General features: G+C 33.5%; 1 protein-coding gene across 2 annotated transcripts; it reads left to right on the top strand.

Annotated features, from left to right (window-relative positions):
* Window positions 1-18732: 18732 nt before the first annotated feature.
* On the top strand, window positions 18733-21450 carry LOC112784810 (transcription elongation factor SPT4 homolog 1). 2 transcript variants are annotated; one of them, XM_025828138.3, is made up of 6 exons: window positions 18733-18887; window positions 19292-19405; window positions 19479-19570; window positions 19666-19721; window positions 20175-20236; window positions 21109-21450. In XM_025828138.3, exons 2-6 carry the CDS (start codon window positions 19316-19318, stop codon window positions 21154-21156), a joined length of 348 nt encoding a protein of 115 aa, XP_025683923.1. In that variant the 5' UTR covers window positions 18733-18887; window positions 19292-19315; the 3' UTR covers window positions 21157-21450. The 2 variants fall into 2 exon arrangements, with proteins under 2 accessions (XP_025683923.1, XP_025683922.1); XM_025828137.3 differs by having other exon boundaries at window positions 18737-18883.
* Window positions 21451-25322: the final 3872 nt, after the last annotated feature.

The raw sequence follows: 25322 nt of genomic DNA, 5'->3' as shown, positions 1-25322 counted from the left end.
CGAGAATTCATCTTGTTAATGACATTCTTGTATGTATCCTTAGAAACTTTGGAATGTAATATAGGAACCCTAAGATATTTACCCAAATCATCAGTCCTAGAAAAATTTAAAGCATTGCTAATCTCCTCTCTTATAGTATAACCCAAATTATTATAGAAGAAAATTCGTGTCTTTTCATTGTTAACTTTTTTACCAGAGCTTTTACAAAATTCTTCCAGCACTTTATTAATAATTTCTGCTTGTCGCATATCAGTCTCCGTGAACAGAATCAAGTCATCAGCAAAATATAGATGAGATAAGCCTGACCCATCTTTATTTAGCTTGATAAGTTTCCAAAATTGATTATCACAAGCTGCGCTAATAAATTGGGATAACCTTTCTATACAGAACACAAAAATATAGGGGGAAAGGGGGTCACCTTGCTGAATCCCTCTAGAGGGGATGAACTTCTCTAAGGCCTCCCCATTCCATAGAACCCTCTTTTTTACAGTTGTGATACAATTGCAGACCAAGTTAATAAAGAGCGGAGGTAGGCCAATGTCCGAAAGAGTGTCTCTGATGAAACTCCATTTAATCCTGTCATATGCTTTTTTCAGATCAATTTTAATAGCTATCCATCCTTTCATGCTTTTTTTGCCTTTTATGGAGTGGATAACCTCTTGGGTGATGATGATATTGTCCGAGGTATGTCTTCCAGGGACAAAGCTTGACTGAGTAGGCTTTACCAATTTTTCCATAACCTGTCGTAGCCTATTTGTCAGGATTTTGGTAATTAATTTTATACGACACATTACATAGACTGATGGGTCTCATTTGCTTGAGGTTCGTGACCGGCTCAACCTTGGGGATTAGCGTTATCAAAGTCTCATTAAGCTCGTCAATGTGCTGAGGGTTCCTGAATATATTTTCAACTAGCCTGCATAGATTTGGTCCCACTATGTTCCATTTACTTTGGTAGAAGATTGCTTGAATGCCATCTCTCCCGGGGGCTTTGAGGCTGCTCATGCTAAAGATAATATTTTTAATCTCTTGAGGTGTCACAAAGCTACCAATACACTGCATATCATCATTAGACAAGGTAGGAAAACCATTCTTAAGAATAAAAGGATAATCTGGTAAGTTATCAAAAAAAGGCAAGAATAGAAAGATGTAGCCATATTTTCAAGAATGGATAAATCAAAAATCCAAACACCATCATCATTTTGTAAGGATACAATTTTGTTTCTTCTTCTTCGAGCCATGCGTGATCGGTGAAAATATTTAATGTTTCTATCTCCCATGTCAATCCATTTGCATCTTGCTTTTTGGTACCAAAGCATCTCTTCTTGATTGAGAATATTCTCATATTCTTTCAAGAGTCTCTCTTGAAGTTCTTCAAAGAAACTGTTAGAATTGAGGTTCAAAGTTATGCCTTGAAGCCGCCTAAGAATCTTACTTTTCCTTCTTTGGATATTTCCAAAGACATTATGATTCCAAGTCTTGAGGGTCTCCTGAAAATCATTAACTCCATCAGCCCAAGAGTTTTGAATCATCCAATTTGTACGCACCATATTCTCAAAGTCCGGATGTGTTAGCCACGCTGCCAAGAATCTAAAAGGCCTCCTCCTTCTATTTGGAGGAGTAGTAGGAGCAAGTTGGAGGAGAAGGGGACAGTGGTCAGATTTAAACATAGGGAGATGCTTAATTCTGGCTTCTGGAAACAGAATCTGCCAATCAAGATTGTTCAAACCCCGATCTAACCACTCTACTAGACTTCCTATTTTTCAAGTAAAAGGCCACCCAGAATACCCGAGATCAATTAGGCCACATTCAGAAAGGCAGTTTCGGAAGTTAGAGCATGCTCTTCGATTATGATCAGTGGAACCCCCTTTCCTCTCAAAATTATGGAGTATAGCATTGAAGTCCCCTAACAAACATCAAGGCAGATTATTACACGTACTTAGAGCGCATAAATGATTTCAGAGCTCCTTGCGAAGATTTCTATTCGGACTACCATACACAGCAGTAAAAGCCCAAGGCGGATTGTCTCTCCCAGTTATCTTCATGTGTATAAATTGCATATGGTGGTGTAGAATATCAACCTTCTGGACTTCAGTATCCCATAGGCACCATATACCACCCGAAAAGCCTCTAGCCTCTTCAACAAAACACCTGTCAAACCCAATTTTTTTCTAATTTTATGTCCTCTGCCACCACTAACATGGGTCTCTAAAAGAACAATAAAAGTTACTTCATACTCTTTTTTAATATCTCTAATAAGAGTAGCAAGAATTTACAGTCCACACCTCTACAATTTCAGACAATCAAATTCATTATAAACAAGGATGAGGAAAAAAAGAAGTCATCAGAGACTCAACTTACTCCTGGGTATTAACCCTTCCGTAGCATTGGCCCTTTCCAGATTAACCCGAACTCCTTCGATATGGTGCATGCTGGATCCACCTATGTGGATATCTGGTGGCTTATCTAGCAGCGTCTTACTTCTCTGCCCCCCTTCCACCATCTCTGACGTCTCCTCATCTTGCCAAGAAAGGGGTTTTGATTGAGAAAATTATTTCTAACCACAAAGGTTTCCAGAAATTTTTTTTCCATCTTTGAAGTTTCGAACGCCTCGCTTTGCTCCTTTTGGATTCTCCTCATATCCTCCAACATCTTTCTCTCCATGGCCTCTTTTTCGTTATTTCTGGAAGCAGAACGTGACACCATAGCAAGCTCCTTTGACTTATCATTCAAACTAGTTGATGGATCTCCTACCTTATTTTTATTTTTGGCCAGCTTATTTGTAGGGTTAGGCCCATTTTTTAAAGAAGGCCCTTTTTTATTAGCTTGTGAATTTTTTCATGCTCCTGGCCTGAGAATTTTTTTTGAATATGGTTCACCACAATTTGATTCTTGTGGGCTTTTTGGATACCTTTTTCTTTTAGCCCAATATGCATGTCTTCACAATGGGAAGGCTCTTCATGCATCACGTTATTATGCTCCACATTAGTATCTTCAAAATCTTTCTCATTTAAAGCATCAAATCTGGAACCATTCTCCATGAGTTGGCCGTTATTAGTATTCTTCCTTTTCATATTAGTATGAGCTTTCTTATTTAAGGATGATCCCTTAATTCTCGCCGCACTTTTTTATGTTTCCTCCTTACCTGCCTTCTTACCAATATTCTGGGCCAAATTCTGGCGGGTCTTGGTTATTTTTTTTTTTGAAAATATTTGATTCCGAAACTACTCCTTGATTGTTGCTTGGTTCATGATCGACACCGAAAAACTGAGTTTTTTCAGTACCTTTCATCTCAGCGATAGTGTTAACTTCTATTTCTCCCATCTCTTCCGCGGTGTTACTTTCCTGGTGATTGTTGTCATTGCTACAGGGGATTTAAGAAAATGTTCTGCCCTATGACCATATCTTTCACAAGAAAAATAGATGAGGTATAAACCTTCATACTCAATGTTGAGAGTAGTTCCCAGGACAGAGATTTTGGACACCAGCTTTTTTGATAGATCGATTTTCACGCATATTCTAGCAAATTTTCTGCGAGAGTGAATAGACGTTGTACGATCAATCTTTAACATGGTTCCGATAGCAGAACCAACTCTTGATAGAAAACGATGATTATATAATTTAATAGGTAGATTAGGAATATGGATCCATGCTGCGATTTTCTTGACTACATTTTCGGATGAAAGGAAGAAAGGTCTTCATCTTTGGACAATAAGGTAGTGGTCCATGATCATCCATGGTCCTCCAGTAAGTGCATGTGAATAGTCTTCCTCCTCTAAAAAATGAACAAGAAAATAATCACGATCCATATCAATAACATTGATCTTACCTTTTTGACCCAATCTCTATTGAGACGTGGTTCCAAAAGTCCAAGATGGACTCTCTTTCCCATAACTTTAACGATCAACGCCGCGTGCCAAAGTTTGCGCCATTCGTCAAATTCTTCTTTAAAAGCATAGATCACCGGACATGGATCAAAGGGCTTATCTCCTTTCGGCATCTCCTCTTCATACTTGTACCGCCGATCTTCGGAGTTCGATGTATTTTCATCAACATCATCAAGAGCCTCAACCATGTCTTCCACTATGGGACCAGCTGGAGTCAATAATGAGTTCTTGTAAGATGCTTTAAGAGCAGATGAAATTTTAGGAATATTTTTTACACTCATATCCATATTTTTTATGGGTTGATTTAGATCAACTTCACCACGGGTTTTGACCTTTTTAGTGCTTTTTTGCCTAAGATCCTCCATTTGTGGAGGAACCTAGAAGAGCGTTCTAAATTTTCCATTTCAAGAAGTTAGACAATGAAATGAAATTGTTTTCCTTGTCACTCTATCTGTAGTTCTCTTTTTTTATCATTTGTCAGTTACTATTTACTATCCATAGAAATATAGAATCTTAAACATTAGTGTCTAATGCCATGGCTTTCTTAGCTTGGTGCTTATGTTTGATAAAGAGAAACATATGTTCATAAATTTGTAAGTGCCAAAAGTGTTTTATCTTTTATTTAATTAACTATTAGTATTTTGAATCCAGGCTATGCTATGCATGGGAGAAATATTTTAGAAAATGAAATAATTTGATATTGATTAATCCGATTAAATAACATAAAATAATCAATAATAAATTTTTAAATAGAATAATATATCTCTTAATTAAGAAAAGTTTGGTACATATTTATTTTTCAATGTTTGTCAACTATTACACTTAACTGATCAAATAATATTTTTGGTACAAATATCCATATAGTTATTACTTATTACAACTATTTAATCTAAGGGTAAAATATTAAATTCATCCTTATATTTAGGCGTAATCTTATTTTGGTTTTGAAAATTTAATGTATTCTATTTGAATCCAAAAAAATTTTATTTAGTTTCAATGTAGTTCCACCATGAGGTCAAAGTTAAATAATTAACAAAATATCTTACATGACAGCAATACAAGAACAAGATCGATAATTTGAAAAATAAATACAAGCTCCAGAAACACAAAATCAACTGTAGATGCATCAATATATTTATTTATCATTATTCTTAGTTCTATAGAAAATATTTCATTTAAATTGTAAGAAAAATGATAAATACATGTATTGATGTATCCACAATTGATTTTGTGCCTCTGGAGCTTGTACTGATTCTCCAGATTATCGACTTTGTTCTTGTACTGCTGCCATGTATGACATTTTATGAATTATTTAACTTTGGCATCACGGTAGGACTACATTAAAGCTAAATAAATTGTTTTTTAATTCAAATAGGATACTTTAAACCTTAAAAACCAAGACAGAATTACACCCAAACGTAGAAGATCAATTTAATACTTTATTCTTAATCTAATTATAAATGCAAGGACCAAATTTGATTAGTGGGTACGAATTCATAAATTATTAATCCGTCGACTACTAAAATTACCTCTAATTTTTTAAAGGTAGTCACCATTCAAAGACATCAAAAATAACTTTTTTTTAAGTTGTTTATTTAGCTATAATTAAAAAATATATTTAAAAAAATGAGAGTCAATAATAAAAATATAAATTATAAATAAAATTAAATCAACAAATATATTAAAAAATTTGAGAGAACAAGTAATTAAATTTTCAAATTAATAGACCAAAAATTAATTATTCTAACTAATATTAATATAAAATATTTTTTTTTGAAATCACAATTTTACAATAAATTTTTTTCAAGAAATTCAAAATAATAAAAATTGTTAGACTAAAAATAGAATAATTAAAAATAAAAATTGGTAGATTAAAATATAGATTTTCAAATTATTAAAAAAATTATAAAAAATATAAATAAAAATTTAACTGATAAAAAATTATTAAATTCACAAAAAATAAGAAAAAAAATCAAAACGATAATAAAATAGAAATAAAAAAATAATATTATAAAATTTATAAAAAAATAAAAAGATAAAATAATTTTCTAATAAAATTTTTATTAAAAATTTAAATTGTAAACAAATTTAAAAATTAGTATCAAAACTAAAATAATAATTTTAAGAATATAACAACGCCTTTTAATAATGATAATATTTTTAATTTACGTCACATATCAAAATTTTAATATATAACAATTTATTTCATGAACGAGATCAAATATCTTTATTTAAAATATTTTAAACGTCTTTACTTCAATCTCTGCAAAAAAAAAAATTGATAAAAATCATTCATACTTTTATTAAACAATAAAAAAGTCTCTAGAGCTCCTCCTACTACTCCATTTCACGGTGATCTTCAAGACACCAATAGTAAAGCTCCCTCATTGTTATCACTACTGTTTCGAGGGTTACCTGAAACATTGATTTGGGCCTGAACGTGAGGTCCAGATCTCTTTATGAGGCAGTACCCGACTCGCTTAGGCCGAGGTACCGCCTGTCTAAGTTCTTTGTGAGGAGTTGGGGGTGGTACCTGCAAGAGACTCCGATACTTAAGTTAGAAAGGGCTTTAGGCAAGTTTTTAATAGATTGGAGCATGAGTTATACCTAGGAGGTGCTAGTGTATTTATAGTAGAATTACTAACCACCTTTGTTAGAGTGATCTTATCTTTTCTGATTAGATAAGTATTCCCTTTATCTTGTGAGTTCGTTCAGATTCACCTTCTAGATGAAGTAGAGATTTTGGGAGAGCAGTTTATCTGCTTTGAACGAGCAGGGCTTTGCCCTTGAGGGTCGGTGTCTGACCTCTTTAAAGAGGTCTGGCTTATCATGAGATCCACCTTTATTGGTGGGCCTTTCAGTGTCGTTGGGCCTGGCTGTTATCTATTGGGTCAGGATATGAACAGTGTCCCTACTTGAATCCGTTCTTTTTTAAGGTCAGGCTCAAGCATTTCGTGGCCTCTATTGTGGATGTCGGGTTTTTTATTATGAGCTTGAAATTTTGAACGTTACCTTTTGTAGGTCCAACTTCGAGCAATCAGCGTTTTGACTTATCTGGTTTTGGAATTCTGAGTTACCTTTCGTATGTTTGACTTCGAGTAATCGGCCTTTGACTTATCTGGTTTTAGGATTCCGAGTTTCCTTTCGTAGGTCCGACTTCGACTAATCGGCCTTTATCAAGTTATTTTTACGAATCATTTTTTATCTGATCTCAGTGAGATCTCTTTATACAAGTTGTTTATATAACTTCTTACATTAACTTATACCTTATCGCTTCATCTTGCCGGCCAAGTTTAAGCCGGGCAATGATTTTTTGTGTTGAGCTTAAGTTAGTGCATCTTAAGTAGGAAACTTCATGGTTACATGCGTGCCAGGACCTCGGGAGCTCCCGCCCTTAGAGGTCAGACACTTTGTAGTAGCCTTTACCTAAGACCTCTACTATTTTGTAAGGTCCTTTCCAATTAGCAGCCAGCTTCTCTTGTCCTGACTTTTGTACCCCGATGTTATTCCGGATTTGGATGAGATCGTTGGTGCCGAAGTTCCTCTTGACCACCTTTTGGTTGTATCTTAGAGCCATCCTTTGTTTTAGAGCTTCCTCCCTAATCCGAGCTTTTTCTCGAACTTCTGAGAGGAGGTCGAGCTCTTCTTTTTGTGCTTGGGTGTTGGCTCTTTCGCTGTAGAATATTACTCTAAGTGATTCTTTGGTGACTTCTACTAGAATCATGGCCTCCATTCCGTAAGCAAGTCGGAAGGGCGATTCCCCCCGTTGTGGAGTGTGGGGTTGTCTGATATGCCCACAAGACTTGAGAGAGCTTGTCAGCCCAAGCCCCTTCGCGTCTTGTAGTGCTTTGTTAGTGAAGTAGGTGTGCTTCACCTGACGTCATCTCCTTTGAATAGTGCAGAGGCTATTACTTTATTAGCCACAGCAAAATATAGGACAAGCTCTTCTCTCGTTTCATGTCGGGTAAGAATTGGAGGCTGAGGCAAGAATTTTACGAATTCTTGAAAGACTTGTTTGCATTCTTGGTTCACAGACACCATGCCTCTTTCATAGTAGAGCTTTTTCCTCTTATTTTCTTGCTACTTATTGATTTTGTGTTAGATCCAAGTATTAATAGTTCATTGAATCCTACTATAACCTCTGTTGGATAGGACTTGTTAGGCAATTTCTTTCTTTGGCCTCCTTCTGTTATTGGAGTATATTCTTCGTGTGATAATGTTTTTTTTTTCGTTATATACTTCCTCTTGACAAGTTGAATTTTTTCTGATTTTTTTTCTTCCTCTTGATGACTTTGATGCCTCTTTCATGAAAGTGATTATATACAAGGAAGACTTATATTTATGTTGTCTCCAATTTGACTGTACTTAGTTGTGCAATTGTATTTTTTCCGCTAGCAAATCTGTTAAACGAAGTCCTCTTACAAGACTTTTTGTAGATTCTGCCATTAAGTCTTTAATCAGACTAGTTGCTTCGTAGGGTCTTGTTTACTCCTTTCATTCTCACGTACTTTCTCTTGCCAATTGAATTTTCTCTGAGTTGAACATTATTTTTTTCAGTTGGCTTTCGACTTCGTTTTAATTTACTTTCTACAATAAACTTAGGACTGTGTTTTCTTCTCTTTTGTTTTGGTTGTGGTATGCTTTCTTCCTAGATGTCATCCATCTTTATTGGTGTGAAAACAACATCAAATTCATTAACAGTGATACAATTTGTGAGCAACCAACAAAAGAAAGATATGCCATGAGGATTTTCGATGTTATTTACTGCTCTGTTGTAATTGATTTGTGAATCCAATGAAAAAAACTGGATTCATCAATCCATTGTCTGATTGGGTTGCATTTAAATTGGTTGATGCTACATTTTTCGACATGAACATAAGTTGGGAAAAAAAGGGTTGATTGTTTGTACCAACAATGTTTTCCATTCTTCCTTCAGTTATAAGGGTCCATAGCCCAGTGGTAGAGTATTTGACGGTAGAAGAAGCTGTAGAAGAAGAAGAAGCCAACTGATTCCGAGTTTGAGAAGAAGCCAACTGTAGAAGAAGAATCATCATCTCTATTTAAAATTCTCTGCCCATTGGGAGAAGTTTTTACTCTGGTATCCATAGAAACTGTATTCTAGCCTCTTTTTAATATGCTCGCATCCTATTCATGTCAGGTGGTTGTTTGACCAACTTGTTGATCATTGATACGAGGGATTTGCACCGGTTCGAAATTTCTCAAAAACAAGAATCACTTCGTCAGTAGCATAGTCCAAACCGGCAATTAAATCTCATCAATCAAAGTTTAATTTCAAATTAAAATAACCGAGAGTAATTAAACCTCGGGTCGTCTTCCCTAAGAATTAGTGTCAATAAGCGCATAATTTTGGTTGTGAAAAGCAAGGGGTTTTCAATGATTGAAGCAAACAATTAAGAAATAAAAGAACACTCAAAATTGCAATTAATAAACTAATAAAGAATTAAAGAACTATGTATATAATATGAACAAGTAAAGCTTTAAAGTGAGAGAAATGTGGTTCAAAACATAAATGGAACCTTGACTTGGGATGAGTTATGGAATCCCTTCCTTGCCATAACCACAACTATGATAATTATGATGGATTAATCTCACCTAGTCAACGCTTAACATCGAAGAGTAAGTCAAGTGAGCATAATTGTTATTAATCCACAAATCTTAGCTAACTTATTAATTACCTTAGTAAAAAGCTAGCGTTAGTGGAAACAATAACAACTAACAACCCAAAAATTATCACTAAATGTCGGACATTATGACTCTAGTATTCCATATATTCATTTTCCTAAGTCAAGGAGTGAAATTCTACTCCATAATCAAAATTGATATTTTATTGAACACATGGTAGGCATAATCATAAAACATGACAAAATTAAAAAAATGATAAAAATTATGAACCACAAATATAAAATAACCAACAATCATCAAATTCATTGACTCAAGCTTAAAATTGCAAAACTATATATATTGACAAAGAAAATTAAAATATAAGAAAGTGTAGAACAAGTAGTGTAATAAAAGAGAAAATTAAAGAAATACTTACAATGGAAATTAAGATAGAGACCAAGATCAAAATTGGAAATGTAAACTTGTAGATAAACCCTAATTACATTCTAAGAAAAAATTGAGAGAAAACCTAAGCTAAAACTATCCTAAACTACCCTAAAAACTTTCTAAGTGTGTAGTATAATGTATGGTATGAGTGTGTGTGTGTGTTGCTAGCCTACTTATATGCTCCAAAGCCTTCAGAAATGGGCCAAAAAGCTTCCCAAATCGCGAGTCATGTGACTTTTAATGAAGTCACGCGCAGGGACTTATGCATACGCATAGGGTGTTGTGCGTATGCACACATGGCTGTGTGCTTCTCCTTTGTTTTCTTCATGTTTTCTCCTAATTGCATGCTTCTCTTCCACTCTTATCAAGTCATTCCAACCTATTATACCTGAAATCACTCATCAAAACCATCAAGACATCGAATGGAATAAAAGTAGAATAAAATTGATTAAAATAAGCACAAAATAACATGTTTTTACAATTGGACATAATTTAGAGAGAATACGCAAAAGCATGCTATTTAGGTGAATAAATATGGGTTTATATGATGAAATCCACTCAAATCAATCTAAAATTTATCATCAAATATGAACTCATCATTCATCCGTCATTATCAAGGGTTGAGCTCCAGGTCCCCGGCAACGACACCAATATTCCGAGAGTTACCTGAAATGTTAATTTGTATAACAACCCGACTTTTTGAAAATTAAATAATAAGTGATTTATAATTTATTATATTTGTTGATAATTTTATTTAAAAAAATTATTTTTTTAAGAGTAATTAAATTAAATTTTATGATATTTTGAATTTAAAATTCATTAGAATTTTTAGATAATTTTTATTTTAATAAGATATTTCAAAAAAATAAAAAATTATTATTATTATTATTATTATTATTATTATTATTATTATTATTATTATTATTATTATTATTATCAAAGTCCAAAAAAAAAAAAGAAAGAAGGAGGAATTGGCCAAAGCCATAAAGAAACCAAAGAAAAGAAATAAGATGGCTTATATGTATACATGTGTATATATATAACCTAAGCATGACATCTAATCATTTTCATTATATTAATCATCATCATCAAACGAGCTATTAAAGGAATAAAAGAAAGAAATGCAAAGTGTGACTTATAAGCATATATATATTCAAGCATGACACATGTTTCATTTTAATTAATAACCAATGACACCTAAACCTCCCCATGTGTAACATTTCCCCTAAAGCATGATCATCATTAGTACCTAATCGGCCATGCATACTTCATTTTTGGGTAAGGCAAGAGAGAAAGAATTGAGAGAGAGAAAAGAAACCGTGAACTTCCTTGAGCTTTCGACTTCGATTTCTTGCAATTTGTTATTTCAATAAAAAATTTAATCCAATAAAAATGTTCATATTCTTCTCCTTTACACGTTGGCGTTACTTTTGTCTGGTAGAAGTTGATGGTGACGTAGTTCCTCTTCCCTTTAAGTTCGGCCAATGAAGTTCTAGAAGACACAAACGATTTCTGATGTTTTTCTTTTCAGCAGCTCAATCAGAAAGCTTCTCCAGAATTTTTGTTGATTCTAATTTCGTACGGAGGTAAAGGGTTCATTTTTAAAATTATAAGTTTTTAATTCATGAATGTTCAAAAGCTTAATGAGTAATTGCAAATAATTTATAGCTGTCTAGACTAGTTGAATGACGAATTTGTATTGGATTTGTGGCTGTGAAAATAACTGAAATTGATGAATATATGTTTGGTTCCCTAAATATTTGAGAATGCTAAAAATTCTAATTTCTAGCTGATTGTGATGAGAATTTTTGAAACTGTGGCTGCGTCTGCTGATAAGAATTAATAAATTATCATATGCTTGATTGATGGTGAATATAGCTTTATTTTGTGCTTGAATAATGATCAAAGTATATGAATTGTTATGTCTGACATAAGGCAGAAAAGTGAAAGCTTGATTACAATTAAGTACTTGAATTTGTAAAAACTGTTAAATTTGTGTTCTTGGTCTGTGTTGATTGTGAAGGCAACTTAGAATAATTGGAAAAAGGTTAGATATGTGATTTTGGAAGGGTTATAAGTTTAGATGTGGGTTATGGTATGTAAGGTTGTTGAAAAAGTTTAAGGCAGAAATTCTGCATAATTGACAGTAAAGTAAATCAGCTTCTGGGAGTAGTTCCGGTCATAATTTTGAATGAAACTATTTTTTCATAAACCTTTAAGGTGTTTTGAGCGTCTCATAAAAAATTCAGAATTTATTGATGAGTGGTTTGGGAGAAACGAATTTTTGAAGATTGATGATTTTTGCAGAAAATTTTGTTTCTTTACTACAGAAGCACCAACTACCAACCCACATAATTTTCAATTCTAGTAAGTGTCTGAAATGAAACTAACGGCCATTTCAAGCTTTGTGTGTCCACAATCCTTAGTTTAAATTTTGTATCAAAATTCTTTTTAATCAATTAGATATGTTGCAAAGAGTGTGGGTTGCTCACTGGATTTTGAAAATAGAATTCTAAAAGGTAGAAATGTGTTTCTAACCTTATAACTTTTTTATATGACATGGTCATAATCTGGAATTTAATTTTTTAGAAATCTGAAAGAGTCTTGTTTAAGGTCATAAATTTTGAAAGGTAATGGGTGAAAATTAGATTTTTAGTGAATTTAACAAATTTACTGTCCCTGTTGTTGTTTTCTGCATTTTCTTACAAACAATAATGGCATTTTTTTAAGGAAAATAGTACAATTTTAAACTATGACCAAATTACCTCAACACCAAATTTTGGGTTCTAAATCAGTAGTATTAGAACAACCAAAGAAGGTTTAAAGTTAATTGGAGATGCGGAGGTATGTGTGATTAAGTGGTGATGCAGAGGTACGTTTAATAATGTAGGTGATGCGGAGGTATGTGTATGTAACTAGTGATGTGGAGGTATAATAAAGAGAAAGAAAAGGAGAAGCCATGTATGAAAAAGATAACTGAAACGGATAATAAATCGTGAAAATTATATGTCGAATGGGTTTTATGCCAAAGTGCTAATGCGGAAGTGCCCGCCTGACTAATAGCCTAAGATTGCTAATGCGGGAATGTTTGCCTAACTAATAGCATATGGAATGTGAATGGGCATTGTGCCAAATTGCTAATGCAAAAGGCCCGCCTAACTGATAGCCTGAGATTGCTAATGCAAGAATGTTCGCCTAACTGATAGCCTGTTTCTATTGTGATGTCAAGATATCCTAACTGACATACATACCCATGATAATAATTGTGCCTGACTGACACGGTAAAGAAACCATATTCGGGGTTCGCCGCGAGTAACGTCGGGTTGCGGGTAGACAACCGACGTGTGAGCTCATGACCTGCTTAGGACAGATATACATCATATTGTTTGCGCATTTACATTTTAGTTGTGTCTTACTTGTTGTATTTTCTCTGTGATTGTATTGGTTGTGTTATTCTGCATTACTTGTGTGTACAATTGGATCTCTGGTACTACTGGTTATGTATTGAAGTGATTAAGAATTAATGCTATGAATGAGTTTTGTTTTAAGTTCAGAAATTTCAAAGAAAATGATTAATTGTCTAAAGTAAAATTAAAAAGTATTTTCAAAGGCTTGATAAAAGAATAATTTTATCGAGTAAAGTCAATTATTCGCCTTTCGTTCATTACTTTTACGGCATTCACTTACCCTGCTGAGAACATGCGAGGACGACGTTCTCACCCCCTATAGATTTCCCTTTCAACAACAGGTTCAGGAATCCTTGGCGCGGAGCCGCAACTGAAGGTCAGAGCTTTATGTACATATATATCGATGATGGGGGAAAATCGTGGGTAAAGATTTTCACAAAAATAAGCGCGTTGTAAGTATAGTTCTAAACTGACAATTAAACCTCAATCAAATTTAATTTGTTTGTCACTTAAGCAAACCCAATAAAATTAACCGAAGTATTAAACCTCGGATCGTCTCTCAAGGAATTGCAGGGAAGTATGTTACTATTGGTTATGGAAAAGTATCTTTTTGGGGTTTTTAAATGTTGAACAAGAAATGTAAATAACAAGGAAGTAACCTAAAGTTTAAGAAAAGTCCTAGTAAGGATTGATAATTGGAATTCCTATCCCCATTATCATAGTCACTTGTGGTGGTAATTACCTTTTACTATCACTTAGTTAACCTCTAACAATTGAAGGTAAGTCAAGTGAGAAAATCAACTTGAATTCACAAGTCCTAATCAAAGACTAGAGTTAGTGAAGTTCAAGTCAACTAGCAAGTTTCAATCACCAACCAACAAGAGACTTTGACAATTCAAGAGTCTCTAATTACTCAATCCAAGCTAAGAATATAAAAAGCTAATTAAAAATCCAACCAAACATTTTATCAAACACTTGATGGGCGCAAAAAAAAGCATAGAAAAGCGATAAGAGAATATAAAATCTAAAACCAATAATTATAAAATCAATGATAACAATTAACGGAAGAAGCAATAAACATAAAATACCTCAAATTGCATTAAAAGGGAAATCAAATATAACATGAGAATTCATAAACTAAATTGGCAACATAAGGTAATTAATAAGGAAAATAAATAAACTAGAATGCTAGAACAAATAAAGGTAGAAGAGAAACTAAATTGAAACAAGATAGAATTTAGAATTTGAGAAGGAAATAAAACTAGGAACCCTAAAACCTAGAGAGAGGAGAGAGCCTCTCTCTCTAGAAAACTACATCTAAAACCTAAAATTATGTGTATGATTGTTTCCTTCCATGATTTTCCCACTCTGCAGCCTATATTATGTGTTTTCGGGTTTGGAACTGGGCCAAAAGGAGCCCAGAAATCGCCCCCAGCGTCTTCTGTGTAATGCATCACGTGACGCTCTGTCATGCGTACGCGTCGCTCGTCTTCTGCGCCAGTCACACGTACGCGTCGTCCACGCGTACACGTCTCTTCCAGCTTCTCAAAACATCATTTTCTTGCGTTCCTTCCACTTTTGCATGCTTCCTTTCCGTCCTCTAAGTCATTCCTGTCCTATAAACCCTGAAAACACTCAACAAACATATCACGGCATCGAATGGTAATAAGAGGGGATTAAAATTATCAAATTTAAGGCCAAAGAAGCATGTTTTCAATCATAGTACAAAATTAGGAAGGAAAATGTAAAACATGCGAATTATATGAATAAGTGTGAGAATAATGGATAAAATCTACTAGATTAAGCACAAGATAAACCCTAAAAATGGGATTTATCAATCGATATCTTCTGTATTTGGTTTAGCCTTGGATTTTTTTCTCGCCATTTATTCTCTTTGATTTTTAGAGGGGTAGGACTTGTATTTTGAGAATCCTGATATATAATATCTTTGTGATCAAGTGATTAAGAGTAAACTTTGCCAGTGTATTTATAGTAGAATTGCTAACCACCTTTGTTGGAGTGATCTTATCTTTTCTGATTAGATAAGTGTTCCCTTTATCTTGAGAGTTTGTTGAGATTCACCTTCTAGATAAAGTAGAGATTTTGGGAGAGCGGTTTATCTGCTTTGAACGAGCAGAGCTTTGCCTTTGAAGGTCGGTGTCTGACCTCTTTAAAGAGGTCAGGCTTGTCATGAAGTCCACCTTTATTGATAGGCCTTTCAGTGTTGTTGGATATGGCTGTTATCTATTGGGTCAGGATATGAACAACTACCATCACAATATCCTTCCATCCCACTCTAGAATTCTATCACCGACCTTCTCTAAAATGGTTTCGTCGGCAGTGGATCAAACACGAACATGCCACCACCATTGCCTATCCTATTTGTTAGCGACTTAGTGCCATCGGCTCCTCACATCCTCATTAATGAAGTTGGACATCGAATAGGATGAAATCTTCATGTAAAATTATTTTTTATTGACAATATATGTAAATTAAGTTTTAAAAATATTTTAATATGTCATTCTAAATTTATGTTATATTTTAAATGAAAATAATCAAATCAATACGTCTTTTATTTTTTATAACATCTTTTTTCATTACATTCTCAACATTTTTAGAAATCTTAAAAATATATCTTGAATGAAAAAAAAAGGAACTAAACCTAGGAAAGAGAAGTTGATTAGGGAAAATATTATAATTTTAAAATTGAAAATTTATTTTTTATAATATTTTAAATTTAGTTTTTGATATTTTATTATTCATATCAATAATTTAATTGACATACATTATAAATAATTTTTTATATATGTTAAATTTTAGGAAGAAGAACGGAATAAGAATATAATATTATATGTGAAATTATTGTGTTAAAGTTGTTGTTACGTGATATAAGAGTCATCCTATTTATAAGGATATTACTAACTAATCTCATAAATATCCATCTACTAATTGGAGAAGCGCGGAATAAAAAGATAATATTATATGTGAAGTTGTTGTGTTGAAATTGTTGTTATATGATACAAAAGTCACCCTATTTCTAAAAATACTATTAAGTACTAACTAACCTCATAAATATCCATTTACTAACTACTACTTATTATTAACTTAACTCCCAACTACTAACAACTCTAATAATATTTTAATAATATATACATCTAATTAAATATTACATATTAATAAAATAATTATTTTTATATTTATCGTGAAAAAGAAATACGATTGGATGGTTATGTAATTTTTTTTAGATAACGTAAAGTATTTTACACATTATATTAAAAATTTAATTCTCATACTAATAAATATTTTTTTGGGATAAAGTATATTTTTTGTCCTTAAAATTTATTAAAAATTTTAAAAATATTCTTAAGTATTTTACACATTATATTATTGAAGTTTTCGATTTATATCAAATAATATATGATAACTATGTTTGATTTATTTTTGTTAAATGTTGTTCTTATGAAATTATTGTTAAATTGGTCCTAAATTTTTTAAATAGTAGAGTATCGTTTTTGTCCCAATGCTTGGAGTAAGTCTTATAATTCTATTTGTCCTCAATATTTAAATCGTTCTATTTCTTCTCTAATGTTTATAAAAGTGATATTCATTGTACTCTATCATTAATTATACTAATAAATCAGATTGTATTTTTTAATTATTCTCACTTGAATGTATTCATTCTCAATTAGATCTCACTTAGATATGTTCAATTTCAATATTGTACCCACTATTTGTGTTCAGGTTCAATTATGTCCCTAAACAAGTATTGCAGGAATTAGTTTCTAACTTTTGATAAGTTATTATCCATAGTGGATCATCGATTCTGTCCAAATATTTGTATTCTAACTTTGAAAAAAATTTTTTAGAATTCTAACTAAAATTCATGATGTATAATTGATAGCAGGATAACATTGAATTATTTTTATAAACATCAGGATACAAATAGAACGATTCAAACCTTAAAGATACAAATAGGACTTATTACAAATATTAAGAACAAAAAATAATATTTTTTTTTTAAATTAGCTGCCAAAATATATTTAATGCAAATAATTTTTTTTTGGATAAAATTAATTTTTATCAAATTTTAAAGGAATTTTTTATTTTTATAAATTAAATAAATGTAATAATTACCGAAATAAATAATTTTAAAAATATTTATCGAAATAAATACCCCTCTCTTATCTCGTTTAGACGTTTACATTGTAAATGAGATAATTTTGTATGTAAATAAGATAAGAGGGAAGTATGCAACAAGTCTCGTTTACAGTGTAAACAAGATATATATCTCATTTACAGTGTAAAGGTCTAAAGGAGATACATGTATTTTAAAAAAAAAAAATTAAAAATAATAAAAAATATTAATAATATCAAGAGTGAATACCCCACTTGGCCCTGAACAATTATCTCGAAAGGACAACGAGGCTCCCAAGAAAAAAAACACCCAATCCGATATTTTTTTGGGACTGATTAGTCCATGTGCCAAAAAAAACATTAACTTTTTTTGGCACATGGGCCTCGTTGTCCTTTTGAAGTAATTGTCAGGGACCGGATTAGGTTTTTTTGTTAAGGGCCTCATTGTCTTTCGAGGTAATTGTCAGGGGCTATTTTTGATTTTATTCTAATATGAATAATCCAAATTTTTAGCATGTAATTAGTACATAAAAAAGTTAGTAGAAGAGATTAAAATGGATATGTTTGATCAATTAGTATTCAAAAAGGGATTTGGATCTTCTAAAGTTTGAATTTCACTTTAGAGAGTAAGGTGTGATTTCTCACCATTTATTTCATAGGTGGGACCAATAATAAATATGAAAGAGAAACTATTCAAGAGTAGAAGATCACACTTTACTCTGTAAAGTGAAATTCAAATTTTAGAAAATCCAAATTCCTCAAAAAGGTTGATGGGACAGTGGGAAGAGAATTAAAATTGTTATCTCTTACGTTATCTCCCACTATACACATGGTAGATAACCGTTTTAATTCTCTTCCCACTATTCCATCAACCCTTTTTAGTACTAATTTATTAAATTTATCCATTTTAATCTCTTCTATCTACTTTTTTATGTGTTAATTACCTGCTAAAATTTTGGATTATTGATGAGTTATTAATATTTTTTATTATTTTTAATTTTTTTTTTAAAAAATACATGTATCTCGTTTACATGATATTTATCTAATTTACACTGTATTGCATGCTTCTCTCTTATCTCACAAAATTATCTGAGATAAGGGAAAGATGGTAAATATTTTTTAAATTATTTATTTTCGGTAATTATTATAATTAATTAATTTATTAAAATAAAAAACCCAATTTTAAAGACAAAAATATACTTTATTTTTTTAATAGAATAAAAATAAAAGAATGCATTTTATCAAAAGAACGAAAGGGGGGTTGAAGTTTACTATTTGTGAATGTCATCGTAAAAAAGAGGAGGGAGAGAGGTTGAAGGCGAGGAGACAAAGAGAGAGGAGCAGTTAACTGCGGCGGAGACCTCGTCGTAAGCGGTGGAGCCGGCGGTAGGTACCCTTCTTGTTCTGCCATTGTTATTCTTTCTTGAAATATTACCAATTTTTTTCATCTTGTAAATGAAATGAGCTATAATAGGCAAAACCCTAATTCATCCTTTGATATTTGAAGGACTTAGGTTTAAATTACTTATTTATAGCTATATAGTTATAGTTAGGGTTAATGATATTACACAAAAATGCTATTTAATCCATGTAGATGTTTCAATCTTCTGAAATTACATGAATGTTCTCGACTCAACTCAGTCTCGTTTGCAGTTATCGAATAATGTAGCTAAATTTGGGCGAGTTATGTGTGTGATTTCTTTCATATCATATTTAGACAACGTTTTAGTTTTAATCATTGAATAGTTTGGGTTTAATCATGATCTCAACCATTTGAATCAATTGAATATTCAGTTCAAATATTTTGAGCTTGCAAAAATGGCAAGTGCACCTGCACAAATCCCTACAAGCTTTGGCCATGAGTTGAGGGCTTGTCTTCGTTGCCGCCTTGTCAAAACCTATGATCAGGTTGTATTCTCCTTCCCTTTTGTATTTTCTCTTTTTTGCATTTTTTTCTAACTATTTGATTTTCGTTGTACAGTTCAGAGAATCAGGTTGTGAGAACTGCCCATTCTTTAAGATGGAAGAAGATCACGAGCGTGTTGTTGATTGCACCACCCCCAATTTTAATGGGTTTGTTACTACCAGTTTTTTTTAGCTGAACTCACTTCACCCTGAATTTGCCAGTGCTCATTTTGTTTTCCATTTTCCATTAAATTTTGCCACAGGATCATTTCAGTCATGGATCCAACCAGGAGTTGGGCTGCCCGCTGGTTACGTATTGGTATGTTTAGTGTTTCTCTTGATACACTTTTTTCCTAATTATCGCTTGCTTTTCCTTGGCTTTCAGTTTTCAATTATGCTTCTGCTTTACAATATTTTGGTGGAAGTAGTAATTTGGAACGTGGAGTTTCGCATTTTATTGTTATCCTTTTATTCTTTTTCCCCCTTTTTAATTGGACCTAGATTTTACTTTTATAGTTAGGCTTTCATTGATAATAATTACATGTATAAGCACACAAATAAGGATTATAACTACAGATTAGTCTTGCACTTGTTTGATCATTTTGGCCAATTTCACATTCCAATACAAGGAGTCGGCCAAAGTGCATGGCAATTGAAGTGATTTGAAAAGAGGAAAAGAAAAAAAGGGATTCTGTGTAGATTGAATGTTTACATAGAGATCTTGTATAGCATTTGTATTGTGGCATTTAGGTTGAACTTGAATATGTTGCAGGAAGATTTGTTCCTGGTGTTTATACTCTTGCTGTCTCAGAGGCTCTTCCTGAAGATTTACAGGTTTGATTTTTTTTTTATTAGTCTATATGGGTTTCAGAATATTATATTAGTTAGAGTGATTTCAATTTTTAGTGATTAATTTTGATACATTGTCTGGTAATGTATTTTATGCTGTCGACCAGTTGCATCTTATTATATGCGTGACTTTTGAGATATTTATTATAAAAAGTAAATTCTTAATGGTATGCCACTATGCAATTGGATGAATGTGTAAATTGGAAAAGAAAATGAAAAAAAGTCACATTTGGCGGTGTTTGAATTTTTAATGAGTAGATATCTGGTTTTTTTTTCCATTACAAAATTTCACAAATAAATGTTTGGCCAATACATCAAATCCACATTATTTAATTGGCTGCTAAATTTTGCCTACCTGCCATTCTTCTGCTAGTTACGAGGGCATAATCATGATAGTGGGCACTAAGATGATAAATGCTAGTAATGAAGTATTATGTCCTCCTCTCGTGTAAACTCAAACTCCAACAATGTTGATAGTTTTATCAAATATATATCAAACCAGTAGTATGTTAATAAGTCGCATAAATTGTGGCCTGTATGTAATTTCTTCTGATGCATTTGGTTGGAGGCAAACACATGAATTCAAGAGTCTTTCTCTTCATATTAGTCACTAGATTTTCCTTCTGACCTTCCTTTGGTGATTGGCTCGTGATTTATGAAGGGATTGGGCGTTTTTTTGTATTGATTTTAGTAAAGAAGACAAACACCTTGGTGTGTTTATTTTGATTATTGAGCTTCTAGTGGAGAAAGAAAACAACTAACCCTGTCTCATTATTTCTGGAGAAGGGAAAATGTTTAAATTGCTAACTTCTATTGAGCTTTAGACAAATATTTGATTTGTTATGCCTTTTTTGCAGACCATATGTGAAGACGAGCGCGTTCAGTATGTTCCTCCCAAGCGTTAATGAAATGCATAGGGGACTTTGTGACTTCACTTTTAAGCTGAATTGTGAGTCTGTAGTTGTGGGATTTTCACTGTCCATAGTTGTGTTCTGATGTATTTTATAGTGACTGTTAGAATTCTTCAAGTTCTGTTTAGTGTTTAGTGTTTCTCTTTTGATGAACAAATGAACAGATGACGATTTGTTCTGAAGAGATCATGAGTGACGTTACTTGATCAAAATATCAACGTTTTATTTAGTGTTTGATACAAATTGTTAAAGAATTTACGAGTAGTCCCGAAAGAATTATTCTCATTCTATTTTGGTCATTCCTTTAACATTTGTTATAAAGTAACTTAGATAAGCATATACTACCTAAAGGTAATCTTATCTAACTTCTCATATATAAACTTCAAGAAAGTTTCTATTAATTTTTTCAAAAAGGTTTCAGAGTCTCATATGCGGTAGATAATATGCTGTGTTTAGTTGGTGTCCTTTAGACATAAATACAAATAATACACAAGTAGAAGGAAATACATATATACACAATTTTTTTTTATCATGTTTGGTGATAATATACAAGACATAGTTATTTAATTTAAATGTCTGTTTTACCCCAAGTCTAACCCCCACTACCACCATTATCATCACTATCACTTATTTCCACTACCATTGCCAAAATTTTCAACCTCAATTCAAATTAATATCATCAACAAAATTTAATCACTAGTTCAACAATTTAAATTAAAAATTGAAAGAGAGTACAAAATTTCAACAATTATATTTTAAAAATAAAAAGTTGATTAGGAATAAAAAAAATAGAAATGAAGGTGAAAGGGATGTACAAATCTGGGAAAAAAAAGGGGAGTTGAAAAATGGTAGAAGCAAAGAAGTCAAGAAGGTGATGGGGAAGTATTGGAATAGATTGGAAAATGACGGCGGTGACGCAGTGAGACTCGTGGTAGTGACGACCTGCAATAGCGAGGGTGGGGGCGATGTGATGACAACCATGACGGTGAGGGAAGAAGGCACAACAAGATGTAGAGGCACATAGACTAGAGGAGTTTTATGGTCAGATTTGCGACGGGTGACAACAGTGATGGCGAGGGAAGAAGGCATGACGAGTTTGTAGAGACTAGAGGAGTTTTGCCGTCAAATTTAAAGAAGAAGAAGAAGAAGAAATGAAGAAGAAGATAGATATGGGAAGTGAGTGAAAAGGCTAAATGAATGAGGTTAAATTTAGAATTTTCAAAAAATATTAAGAGCGAATTCGTCCAAAAATAAAGTTTATATTGTGTCTCAGGTTAAAAAGCTATGTCTCATTATCTCAGAAAGACAGAAAATAGACGTATTAATGTATTATATGCACTTTTATGTGTAATTGTCTTTCTCTCTCTCTTTACGTCTCACAAAACAAACACTAAATATGTATAACTGTGTTCATATTTTTTATAAACCTAGACATCAACCAAATGATGTCATAATGCACCTCATGATGCCATCTGTTAGAAACAAGAGACTAAACCAGAGAAAGGATTTGTGTATTATAGAGTGTGATGAAAAGTACAATGTACAAGGGGTATATATAGGTACCAGAAGAATCAAAGTAATAAAAGTATAGAATCCTACAATTAATATACAGATATGCTATATAAATATAAACGATGCTAACTGATCTAAAATGATTCTAATGATTCTCTAACATCCCCCCTCTCAAACTCAAGTGGGAGCTAAGGACGCCATCTTAAATTTGGATAACAAAGTGAGAAAACGAGTCGGGTGATGAGCTTTCGTAAAGATATCAACAGTCTGATCCAGTGTTCCAACAGCAATGAGACAAACAGCATCAATAAGGATACATTGCCGAACAAAGTGACAATCAATCTCAATGTGTTTGGCGCGTTCATGAAAGACATCATTATGGGCAATCTGAATAGCACTGCGGTTGTCACAAAAAACATCAGTATGAGACGACTAAGGAGCACTCAAATCTTCGAGAAGCCAACGAATCGAGATAACCTCAGCAGTGGTGTCAGCGAGGGCACGGTACTCAGCTTCTGTACTTGATCGAGCAGTGAACGTTTGCTTCTTAGCACGCAAAGAAATAAGAGCGTCGCCAAGAAACAAACAGTAACCAGTAGTAGAACGACGATCAGTGGGATCACCAGCCCAATCAGCATCGGAGTATGCCTGAAGGGACAAAGAGGAATGGGCAGAAAAATAAAGGCCATGAAATAGAGTGCCTTTGATGTAGCGAAGAATGCGAAGAACTGCCGCATAGTGAGTAGTACGAGGAGCTGACAAGAACTAGCTAAGTACATGAACTGGATAGGCGATGTCTGGTTGGGTAACAGTTAAGTAGACGAGTCCTCCAACTAGCTGTCGATAGAGAGTAGGATTATCCAAAACAGTGCCATCCATAGGAGTAAATCGAACATTAGGCTCAAGAGGAGTAGACTCAGTTCGACTATCTGTAATTCCGGCTCGAGCAAGAAGATCTGAAGCATATTTAGCTTGAGAGAGATAGATGCCATCATCGGTGGATATGACTTCTAGACCAAGAAAATAGCTGAGAGAACCAAGATCTTTCATCTCAAAAGTACGCTAAAGGGACACCTTGAGATCAAAGATACCATCAGCATCATCTCCAGTAATGATTATGTCATCAACATACAGAAGTAGAAGAACAACTCCACATTCACTTTACGAATAACGAGAGTGTTCTCATAAGGACTGCAAGTGAAACTAAGACTGCATATGGTAGTTCTGAACTTGTCAAACCATTCACGAGGAGCTTGCTTACGCCCATAGAGTGCCTTGCGAAAGAGACAAACTTTTCCAGAAGGACAAGGATAACCCGGAGGGGGTTTCATATAGACCTTTTGTTTCAAATCTCGATTAAGAAATGCATTCTTCACATCCATCTGACTGAGAGACCATTTTTTTTTACCGCAGCAATGGCAAGAAGAGCTCGAACAAATGTGAGACGAGCAACAGGAGCAAAAGTCTCTTCATAGTCAATACCATACACTTGCATACAACCATGAGCAACCAATCGTGCCTTATAACGGTCAATAGAACCATCAGAGTGAGTCTTGATCTTGTATACCCATCTGCTTCCCACAACTTCCTGATTAGAAGGAGAATCAACCAAGTCCCAAGTGTGTGCATTTTCAAGTGCCTGTATTTCTTCCTGCATTGCTTGTTGCCAATTTGAATTTGTGGAGGCTTCTCTGAATAAATTAGGTTCATGTTGATGAAGAATAATAGAAAAATAATGATAATCAAGAAGATGAGGAGGTGAATTTCTCAGCCTGGAACAGCAAGTGGAAGGAGGAGGCATGACGGTAGGAGTAGGAGCGTTATCCGGTCTGGAATCATCGGGAGATGGAGAAGGCGGAAGAACAGGAGGCTGTGGAGGGTGACTCGAGATAGAACCTGTAGAATCATCACTAGGAAAAAGATTAACATTGGGGTTAGTGAAAAAATGTGACTGAGTAGGAGAAATAGACTCAAAGGAGGAGAACCGAGAAAACATGTGATGCTCCCAGAAGACAACATGACGAGATATACGAATACGTTTAGAGAGAGGATTGATAAACCACTATTTCATGGTTTATCTTGTGCTCAATTGAGTGGTTTTTATCAACTCTTTACCCACTTATTCATACTATTTGCATGGTTTCACATTTACCTTCCTAATTATGTGCTTTGATTGAAAACATGCTTCTTTGGTCTTAATTTTGATATGTTTAAATCCTCTCTTATTACCATTAGATGCCTTGATATGTGTGTTAAGTGATTTCAGAGATTACAGGGTAGGAATGGCTTAGAGGATGGAAAGGAAGCATGCAAAAGTGGAAGGAATACAAGAAGTTGGAGAAACTGCTAAGCTGTCCAACCTGACCTCTTCGCACTCAAACGGCTATAACTTTAGCTACAGAGGTCCAACTAATGCGGTTCTAGTTGCGTTAGAAAGCTAACGTTCGGGGCTTTGATTTGATATATAATATGCCATAGTTTCCCTGACTCTAGGCGATGCGAATGCGTGCTCCATGCGGCCGCATCGTAGTGACAAAAATCAGCGTGTTTGAATTCGCAACCAGCGAATTCTGGGCTGTTTCTGACCCAGTTCTCGGCCCAGAAAACATAGATTAGAGGCTATAAAGTAGAGGAATTGCATCCATTCA

The sequence above is a fragment of the Arachis hypogaea genome, chromosome 20 (assembly GCF_003086295.3).
Source record: "Arachis hypogaea cultivar Tifrunner chromosome 20, arahy.Tifrunner.gnm2.J5K5, whole genome shotgun sequence".
Taxonomy (NCBI): domain Eukaryota; kingdom Viridiplantae; phylum Streptophyta; class Magnoliopsida; order Fabales; family Fabaceae; genus Arachis; species Arachis hypogaea.
Note: the sequence above shows the minus strand (reverse complement) of the source record. Positions and strands in the feature narration are given on the sequence as shown.

What these genes read in the sequence shown, in the direction of transcription:
- LOC112784810 (XM_025828138.3), top strand. Translation starts at nt 19,316, where the DNA reads ATGGCAAGTGCACCTGCACAAATCCCTACAAGCTTTGGCCATGAGTTG. An exon ending in TTGTCAAAACCTATGATCAG is followed by an intron (nt 19,406 to 19,478) that starts GTTGTATTCTCC and finishes TTCGTTGTACAG; the next exon opens with TTCAGAGAATCAGGTTGTGA. An exon ending in ACCACCCCCAATTTTAATGG is followed by an intron (nt 19,571 to 19,665) that starts GTTTGTTACTAC and finishes ATTTTGCCACAG; the next exon opens with GATCATTTCAGTCATGGATC.